This window comes from Sitodiplosis mosellana, unplaced genomic scaffold, assembly GCF_009176505.1.
Source record: "Sitodiplosis mosellana isolate CC-2019 unplaced genomic scaffold, AAFC_SMos_1.0 Smas_scaffold_6166, whole genome shotgun sequence".
NCBI classification, from domain to species: domain Eukaryota; kingdom Metazoa; phylum Arthropoda; class Insecta; order Diptera; family Cecidomyiidae; genus Sitodiplosis; species Sitodiplosis mosellana.
In genome coordinates this window covers 267,545-277,304 of record NW_022601407.1, presented here as the reverse complement: position 1 = coordinate 277,304, position 9,760 = coordinate 267,545, and the positions used below count along the sequence as shown (strand labels likewise).

At 32.1% G+C, this 9,760-nt stretch overlaps 1 protein-coding gene and 1 long non-coding RNA gene across 5 annotated transcripts in view; one reads left to right on the top strand and one right to left on the bottom strand.

Moving 5' to 3' along the window:
• The window catches only part of LOC129575204 (uncharacterized), a 1,447-nt gene extending 778 nt beyond the window's left edge, over nt 1–669 (top strand). Inside the window, exons 2-3 of the long non-coding RNA XR_008688767.1 lie at nt 137–246; nt 553–669. This is a non-coding gene — a long non-coding RNA (uncharacterized LOC129575204). The remainder of the gene's footprint in view (nt 1–136; nt 247–552) is intronic.
• LOC129575196 (1-acylglycerol-3-phosphate O-acyltransferase Pnpla3-like) overlaps nt 1–8,606 on the bottom strand; it is a 17,646-nt gene extending 9,040 nt beyond the window's left edge. The window contains exons 1-2 of one of the 4 annotated variants that reach the window (XM_055458217.1): nt 8,366–8,606; nt 5,286–5,627 (exon numbers count right to left, since the gene is read on the bottom strand). In XM_055458217.1, coding sequence (XP_055314192.1) covers nt 5,286–5,445 — 160 coding nt within the window. In that variant the 5' untranslated portion in view covers nt 5,446–5,627; nt 8,366–8,606. Of the gene's footprint in view, nt 1–5,285; nt 5,628–5,911 lie in introns of all 4 variants that reach the window. The other 3 variants (XM_055458224.1, XM_055458218.1, XM_055458220.1) reach the window with 3 other exon arrangements.
• Nucleotides 8,607–9,760: the final 1,154 nt, after the last annotated feature.

Genomic DNA, 9,760 nt, shown 5'->3' with positions numbered 1-9,760 from the left:
TATTTTTATAACAAAACACAACAAAATTCATTTAATGAAGAAAGTGCGAAAGTAAAATTTATTGTGAAATTTCTTTAAATGTTGTTATATAATTTTTTTTTGAATTTTATTCATCATCATCTGTGTGAAATGGGAGGTTTCCAAAGCGTCTCTAAGAAAGAAGTAACAGAATGTGGCAGAAATTACCATAAAAAGCAAGAAAAATCGGTGAACATTCAAATTGGTTTCACAGTAAAAACCAGAGGAGTGAGTTTTTTTTCCAAGTCTCAATAGTTTAAATCAATTGAAAGTGATAATGAAACATCTCTGTCATAAAAAATGCACATTTAATGCGAACGTTTTCGTAACTGTACTGTTGTGTTGAATACAACAAAATTGTATCAAAAAAGGCAACTCAATTTGATTTGAAAACAAATTTTGTTGAATTTCAACTTTTTATATGACAGAATAAGAAGTTTCATTACCACTAACATAGTACGTAAAAGCAATTTTTATCAATAGTTTTACGAAATAGTGTTTATTAAAAAAAGTGTCCATTCCTTTTTTGGTTAGATCGAGCAACCTGATGACAGTCGTCAATTGAAGAATTGAATACACAGATATGGTTTTGAACACACAGATGATGATGAATAAAATTCAAATCAAAATCATGTATCAACGTTATCAACCTTTATATTAAGTTTATACAAATAAAAATGTAAACGTAACGTTTGTTTATTATTTACTTGATGCGATGAGAATCAATTGCTTTTTTGGGGGGGATTTAGATCCATTTTTTTTCATTATAAAAAATTTTGGGGGGGTCATGACCAGCAAAATTAGAGGGGGAAATCCGGACGTTACCATCTCCAGGTGGAGGGTAAATCCAGAAATCCCCCCCAGTGCCCACGTCTGATTCAGATTGAGTCGATGTTTATATTTTGGCCCCATGTTTTTTTTTTCCTATCGTAAATGAAACACATATGCTCACAGTATTCACATTTTGATTGATTTCTTTGTTTTTGACCCCGATACAAACACACACAAATAAAACCATTTCTTGGACATACATCAGTGCACTTCAAATACAGAGTATTTTTTTTATTTCTTCTTGTAAATATTGGGATTACAGTACGCCGTCGGTATTCGGTCATGTAAAAGTGTTTGTAGCCATACGATGCTGTTAAACAAAAATTGACCATCAAAAATGATGTAATTAAAATGGAATCGAAAAATGCATTACACCAAGAAAAACAATGGGGGACCTATTTAACGTTGAATTATGGCTGTATGCAATTGCAATAAATGTCGAACTTAACTGAACTGTGTAGTTTCATAAATACGCATATGCAAATTACATCCCAGTGAAGATCATTCTGTGGTATACCGTAGACAAGCACAAATCCAAAAATCACATATGAGCGGCAAAACGGACAAAATAAAAGATCGTGCATTTTTCTGCTATGTTTACTTCATGTTCGCTAGATTGTATTTTATGTGTCCAAAAAGATGTATTTTCTCTTGAATTCCCATGCATTTATGAATGTCAACGATAGCATAGGGTTGCAAAAAAATATGATGTCGTTCCATCATTGATATATCTTGAACAAATCTTCATAATTGAAAATTCCTCACAATAGATTTCGGATCACTTACGCTGGTTTTTTTTTCGATGAAACATCAATAAAATTTGGATTTTTTAATGTCTTTTGGTCTAGACTTAAACTATAAACTTGTAACTACTAACAGGGACTTGTTAGATTAGACGTAAAACTTTTCTTCAATGTATCACCTCTAGATGAATTGAATGATGACTTTTGCAGTATCATTTCCTAAGGAAATGGTTTTTGGACCGTTTACAATTCGCATACCTACTCATTTCCATTGTTCGGTTGCTATACTATTATTGTAAATCATATATTGAGCCAGTTATTGGCGGTGTTGAAAAAAAAGATGTATGCGCACAATTTTGCTTTTTGAAAGCACATGCCATGTACTAATTCAGGGAAACCTTTCAAGCATAGTTCAATTTCATTGCAATAATCTTCAGAATTGACTCCAACAGAGTGTGGAATCTATTCAAAATAACTCGTCAATTAAAAACGTTTCTAAGGACAGGGTAGAAGAATGTGTCACATTGATGTTTTTACTATAATATATGTTTTACTCCCATCCACTACTCTCTTTCTCTGTGTCTTATTCTTGAGTTTTACACCACTTTGGGTTATTTTCTGAAAATCATTTCATTTCAGAAAAATAAATGAAAACAACGTTTTTTTTTATTTCGTATTTGTGATTTAACACGCAACTAAGAAAACATAAACAACAAACAACCCGATCGGACTGAATGCGCAATTTATTTAGCTAATCTAGTTTATGTGTTTGTCATTTACGCAGTGAAGAGTTTCAATTTATTTGTACTCTGTTTTTTTTCTTGTTTTATACCCTACACGTGGATTTCATTTTTATTTATTTTCTTTCAGCGCTTATTTGTTTACAAATAAACAGACCAAAGGCAGCATGTGATTTTACCATCACCGATATTTTACCACCTGAGAGATAGAGAGAGAGAGAGAGAGAGAGAGAGAGAGAGAGACCATACAAATGAAAATGAAAGTTTTTCAACTTCAAACCAGATTTGAGAAATGATTTGAATATGTTCAAGACTACTGTGGCATTTACGGTAGCATAATTAGTAGGACTGATGAAGATCAACATGTGTCACGCGAAAAGGTTGAAAACTATTTTTGTGCATTGGTCTTTCGAACAATATGGCTTTGTAGTAGCCCTTCCACACATAAAATATAAACGGTTTGATAAAACTTACGCGTCAGCTGTTTGAAAATTATGAACATGAATGAATTATGTAGATTTATTGTAGCGGCTGTCATTGACGATACAATCTGCTTTTGAGCGCAGAGTTGATTGAAATGCACGGTCATTTTCACTTTAGATTTTTGATTGTCTCTGTGTGAAATGTCTTGAATATTGCATGTAAGTACATGCATGCGTTCAATTTGCGTATACGACGGTATTAAAGATTATTTTAATCAAAACAAACTTAATGAGGGAAGACGTAAAAAGAGAATAGAAACCATGTAGATGACCAACGAGAGGTGTGTCTGTACTACAGTTTGACGTAGCCAAGAAAACTATAGTGACAAACTACAAAACCAGTTGAATGCGAAAACAATCACTTAGATATCATTTGCTGTTTACTTGTTGGTTCTTATCATATTTTTTTTTAATTATATGACACGATTTAAATTTTTATGGCAATCACGTAAACCTACTAAATAACAAGAAATTAGAATGTATTTTCTGCTTTTCTTATTTCAATATGGCAGTATTTTTCTTTTTAGCCAATTTACAGCCAAAATCACAATTTAGTTGCTACCGCATTAATATCAAGTACTATTTGAATAAAGCAATGACTATAGATAGAGTCTCTACTCTATTCTTTCATTTGATTTTGTTTATTCTTTGAGGTCATTGATTTTTTATATTTGTTATATTCAACACAGTTCATTATTATGCAGATATCATTATTTGTGGAGCATATTACAACCATGGATGATAAGCTATAATTTTGAACATTTCTCTCTCATATCATATTTATATTTTTATTCAATAGATTCTCAATTCATACAAATTAAGTTGATTTGATTGAAGAGTTAATGATTCAATTAGAAAATAGTTAATTTTTCTCAATTGGAGCAGGCAACACCTTAAATAACCTTCAAATCTGATTTGCAATTTCATGTATGGTTGTAGCACAGCTACACAACCAAACAATCGGCATGCATTAACTTAAGGGACACTCATAGAAGGCAGAGTAAGTAAAGGCACGCTAAATGAAACAATTATGCCGAATGAACAGAAAATCCATTGCGACGAAAATATTCATAAAGTAACTCGGGTTCAGATCAAATGTAATGAATTTGTCTTGAAATGGTTATCCGTTTTATGAATTTGTTGTTTAGCTTCAACTCAAGAAAATCTATTAAAATAAATTGCGTACATATTGAACTACCAAAATCACTGTAAATCAAATCGTATAGCAACGCTTTTCCATCATTAAATATCTTAGTGTCGAAGTTGTATTTCACGATGTGTTTGTTATTCTTAATGAAATACGTCATAACAAACGCAATCGTATAATTAAATTAAAAATTTAATTCCCAAAGAAATTACTTTGCTCAGTTTTTTTCCCACAAAAAATGAATAATTCCAATAAGCAACTTGAGTTAGTGTCATTGTACTAACGCACATACTTCTCATTGTATACTTTAACTAAATTAAGAATAGGTACAAAATTCACTTGTTTCAGTTGATTTTGCGTCTGACTAATGAGAAAAATATGATTTTATTGATTATTAAATATTGTTGCAAACATGACATGGCAAATATTTGTTTGGATACGAGCGGATGTTATGTTGTTTCAGTCAATATTGATTGTTACATCGGTTGATTCCTTTATCATCATAGCATTTGTTTGGCAATTATCATTCAAAACTAATTTTCGAGACAAACAAGAAAGTTTTTTTGGTTGCTCGTATCATATTTATACATGCTAAATTTGGATCTGACGCCATAAATGAAATAAAGCCACAAATTTTGAACTATAGTTCCAAATATGCTTGGAATTCCAACTGATAGCAAAAGAACTAACAATGAAATTTATTTTCACTCTACAACAACGAATAGACAAAAAATGAAACGATGAAAACGATAATCCGGAATTTCACTTAATATTTTAGTCTATTGAATTTTTGCATGGGTAGACATAGGTGTGTTGGCATTTGTTAACAATGAAGTATGCTGAATTTAGCATTTATCGGTGGAGAATGCTATACCAGTTCTAATTTTATGTTGGGATCCTATTCATCAGATTGTCTAAAACATTTTGAGAGAAAAAATGACCAACGTTGTATTGAAATGTTTGAAACATTCTCTAAAATTACTAAATTCATCCTATTCAATTTGTTTGTAATCCGATGAAGTATGTGCGTGTTTCGGTAGTTGCAGATGAAAACCCAACTCAAATTAAAACGTTTACATACGGAGGAAATGAGAGAGGGGTCATAATCATTTTGGCTATTTGTGAATAAGCTAGTATTCGATTAGCTAATGTAAGATATGCACATTTGACATATGTGCACATCAATGTTTTTTTGCATTTTTAGACAAATATACAGTACACAATAAATGTCGATATTTTATTTGCCAGTGAATCATAATAAATTGTTGGCCTGCATCTCTTTTTTTTCGAACACATACTATTATACTATTGTTTCGATACTTACCCAATGGCATATCACAGAGTAAACAGGTAGCTGCCAAGCACCCAGCTGAAGCTCCACTAATTTTATCAAGTAACAAATGTGGCGCATATTTTTTAAAACATACAGCAACTCCAACATGATAAATACCGAGGAATCCACAACCAGCGAATGACAAATTCATTTTTCCACCCGTTATTGTGTTTAGAAACAATATTTTTGAACACTTGAGCGTTGGTGAAGAAAATTAAATAACCGTTCTAACCAAGTTTTTCTACGTGCACGAAAATTTTACAATTTCCAGAGATATTTATGATCGTGTTTCGACTTTCTTCCTCTTCTAAATATCTTCATAAAACACGAGCCCTGAAAAAAAAAAATCATAGTTAAATTTCAGTTGAAAATCAGCATCGATGGATGCCGAAACGTTGTCTTTCTTTTTTTTGTGAAAGAAAATTGCTACAACGTTTGGTGAACAACAGTTATTTATGATGAAACTAGTCCTAGAAACAACTGGACATCTTTATAATCATTTTGCAATTTAAAAAAACTTCAAACTATTTTTCTCGCAAAATTTTCAAAGCAAACAATGAAAAACCGCTTCAAAACTTTTTTTTAACGTGAGTCATTAATACACAATTATTATATACTTTTTTACGATCACGAAATATGACATCAGCTGTTGGTTTATTAACTCACAATGAACTCTCATGAATTCAGTCGGTTTGTCAGGCAAGACAAAAACAACGTCAATAGTTTTAAATGTTTGTTGAAATCAATATTAGTTTTCCGTTTGGGTTGAATTTTAAATAGTATTGATTTGATCAGTTCGTTACATTAGCACAACTAAGCAGGTAATGCTTTCGATCGTTGCTTATGATCTTATTTGATGTAGTTGCAGCCTAACATTTGGAAAATACTCCCCAGTGTGTTCATTTGAGAAGTGTGTGAGTGAATGTTTGATTAAAAGGTTCTCAAATTAATACACATGAATCGCCATTGTTGTGGTCATTCGCATTATAACAATAGTACGAAATATAAGAAGATAGTAGAATCATTCACACATACATCGAAAATAACGTACGAGCTCAATATATCTGTTATTTGCTCACATACGCACATAGTACTTATGACGATTACAATAACAAAAAAGAAACAGAGCGATAAAACTGATGATTAAATGCGCACACATGTGCACGCCAAAATTAAGTGTATCAGCAGTACACGCTGCATCAGTTGATTTGAACGAGAAAAAAACATCAGCTCTCATTATTCATAGTATGTTGTATGGCTTTGCGCTGATAGTACGGGCAAAAATGAAACAGCCAATGTGTATATAATGCATAAGTAAATAAAGATTGAATTCATATTATTTGATAAGCGTGGATGGAAGAAATCAGTACAAAAAAGAAATTGATCGTTCATAAGCATAGTGAAAGCCTGTAATGCATCACAAATCTGAGTTCATCCGTGTAGATGATACTACACACTTGATCCAAGCTGCAATCTTACATGTCAACAGAAGCACACCACGTTTATTACATTTATTCAGAATGTGCAATGGAAAACGAATTTTCACCATTAGCTTAAAAATGTATTTGTGTATATGCGTTTAAAGTGTATGATCCCTTTTGAAATCTGATTTTAATTGTAAAACTTAACGGGAAAATTGGTGACTGTTCTAGAAAATTATTCGTTGAATTGTGTGTCGTATGTAGAACCATTCCAACGGAATGAATAAGGGCGCGATAATATATCTGAATTTTAATAGAAAATATTCGACGAAAGTAGCCAATCTTATTTTTGCAATAGTATATCGGTCGAAATTGAAAATTCTAAATCTCTAGTCGCGTTTAAAAATAACCTAAAGCATCTGTTACGTTCCGCGCAGTAAATTTTTAGATATTTTTCAAATAGTAAAATACTCGGACCATTGTTATGAAATTTCTTATCCAATTTAGATTAAGTTTGACTTTTCATTTGATTTTTCTCATTGATGTTAACGTACTTTAATTGCAAAAACTCTCATCATTGTATTTCCCCTGGTTTTCCAGAATCAGGCCGGTTTTACCATGGTTTTCCGGACCCAATTCTGGTATGAAAGCCTCATTTTTATATCATCCCTCCCCTGACTGAATTCTCTTTGCAAAAGACGCACCATGGGCGGAATTTATGCCGTATTGAGTCTCTGACCAGCATGTTCTCAGCTTGCTGGGAACACATATTGGCATAAATGTAGGCTCCGTAATAAATAAATAAAATAAATAAATCTGTATTTGCTACGCAGCTGTCATATTTAAACAAATTGAAATGATTAAACAGGCGCTGTTGCTGTTGCTGCGTCAGCAACATCATTCTTTACGTTCATTTGTCAACAAGTGACGTCAACATTTATAAAAAAAATTAAACACACTAATGCAAAACGACCTAAAGATATAAAATCGTATACAAAAAACTAACTATATTCTAATGATGGACAATTCCTATAAGCATTACATATAATATTTGTGTAGCAATTGAATGCCATGGATTGAATGTAGGTTGCAACAGCTGACTGTATTCGTTACAAGTTCGTTGGCTTGTGTTTATTGCTGTAAGTGTAGTCGAAAAACGCATATGTATTTGTGTGTTATGTCTTTGGAAGAAAGAGTTTGCGAAAAAAAACGCGCGGGAAGATAGCACTTGTCATTCAGTGCTTTGCTTTGAAAAGAGATATAGTTTTGTTTTTCTATCAAAGCGAAAATACGTTTCAACTCTCTCCAAATGTTTCAAAACAACAAACTCGTGCACCACGTAACGGATTGAGCCGAGAAAAAAATGTTCAGCCATTCAATGAAAATATAGATAACAGCAATCGACTCGCATGTTTGAAGTTGATATTTTTTTCACAATAGCAGCTATAATTTCAACTTGCATGAATCATAAAATCTCATGGCAAATGTATGACACTTTTTCATTTTTTTTTCTATATTCTTTTCATTTGACATCACATGAGCTAATCAAATCGGTCGTGGTTTTGTTTCGAAATTCACTCGATTCACTTGTCGTGTAAAAACTGTTTGTGCACATTTCTCATATATTTGAGACACAGGAACATTACTTACCATAAAAGTTCACTTATTTGTTTTTTTATTGTTTTGTCATTTAATCAGTTTAATATTTTCTGCTATAAATTCCAACAATTTTTCGCATTGTTTCTCTCTTTGCCGATTTGTTTGTTTACTTTTTTTTTTCTTAAATTCCATATAAAGTAACAAACCTTCCATGCATGACAACAGCCAATCAAAAACTAATTTCATTACATGCTTACGCTATATGCTTGACTCTGAAACGACACGCAAAGACGGTTTGGCATTATGGTCTCATACGTATAGAGAACGCGTGAGACGACATTGCTAGTGTGTGTGTGTGTGTGTGTGCAGCCAATCCTGTCTGTTTTTCATTTGACTTAAAATCGTACGATATCTATGGTTTGCGAACGTATGTGTAAACCACAGTTCCATAAGTTGCTTTGCAGGAATGAAAAGTAAGTTAGATAGGTGTATTAATTTAAAAAAAAATCGTTTGTAATTCTACTATACTTGGTTTGTAATATATTGATCATATTCAGAATTTGTGTTCTTTTGTTCCTATTAATGTTAGTGCGAAGTGATTCATTCATTCATATTTAAAATTGATCCGAAAGGAATGAATGAAATAAAGGAAACAGTAGATTTTTAAATTCATTTCATTATTTTTAACGCTCACTTTTCAAATTGCCCAAAGATGGCAGGCGATACTAACGTCATGTCATACATGCTCCCGCTATATACAATAGTTTCATTCACTTTGAAGTTTGTTACCGTAAACAACCCTTCGTTCTCAAATCTACCATCTGATAAAATATAAAATGTTGCTTCACTTGACTAAATCAAAAAGAAAAATGGATGGAATATTTGAATTCCCATTCATCTGTATTCATCATTTTGTTATCGATCGATTGATCGAACCAAACTATGTCATTTTTCGCATCTGATGTTTGAGATGACCATGATCATTGCTATCTTTAGTTTACATTTTTGAACCGAAATTAATGGAAGAAAAATTCGTTTGGAAATCAAAATGCTTGTAAAAAAATATATCGTGAGCATTTGGAATTTTTCTTTTCTAAATTGTGTAATTTTGGCAATCTTTGGTGAAAATGCACAATTTCTCATGATATCATCTTTTGTTTGTTCGTTTAATATATTTTTTTTATTAATGTTAGAACTGAATAAAGAACTGATCGACTTATGAAAATGTCACAACCAAAGAAGTAGGGAAAGCCGCCCAACACATGTGCGTTGAGGTACATCATTCTTGGTCATTTCGACTGTCACTCATAAGCATAATCAGCCGACTACGAATATTGCTGTCTTTTTTGCTCCATTTTTTTGCATATAAAGTAATATGAATCTTAAGTCACTTACACTACCGTGCAAAAGTTTGGAACCACTAGGTATTTTTCATACAAATTGACC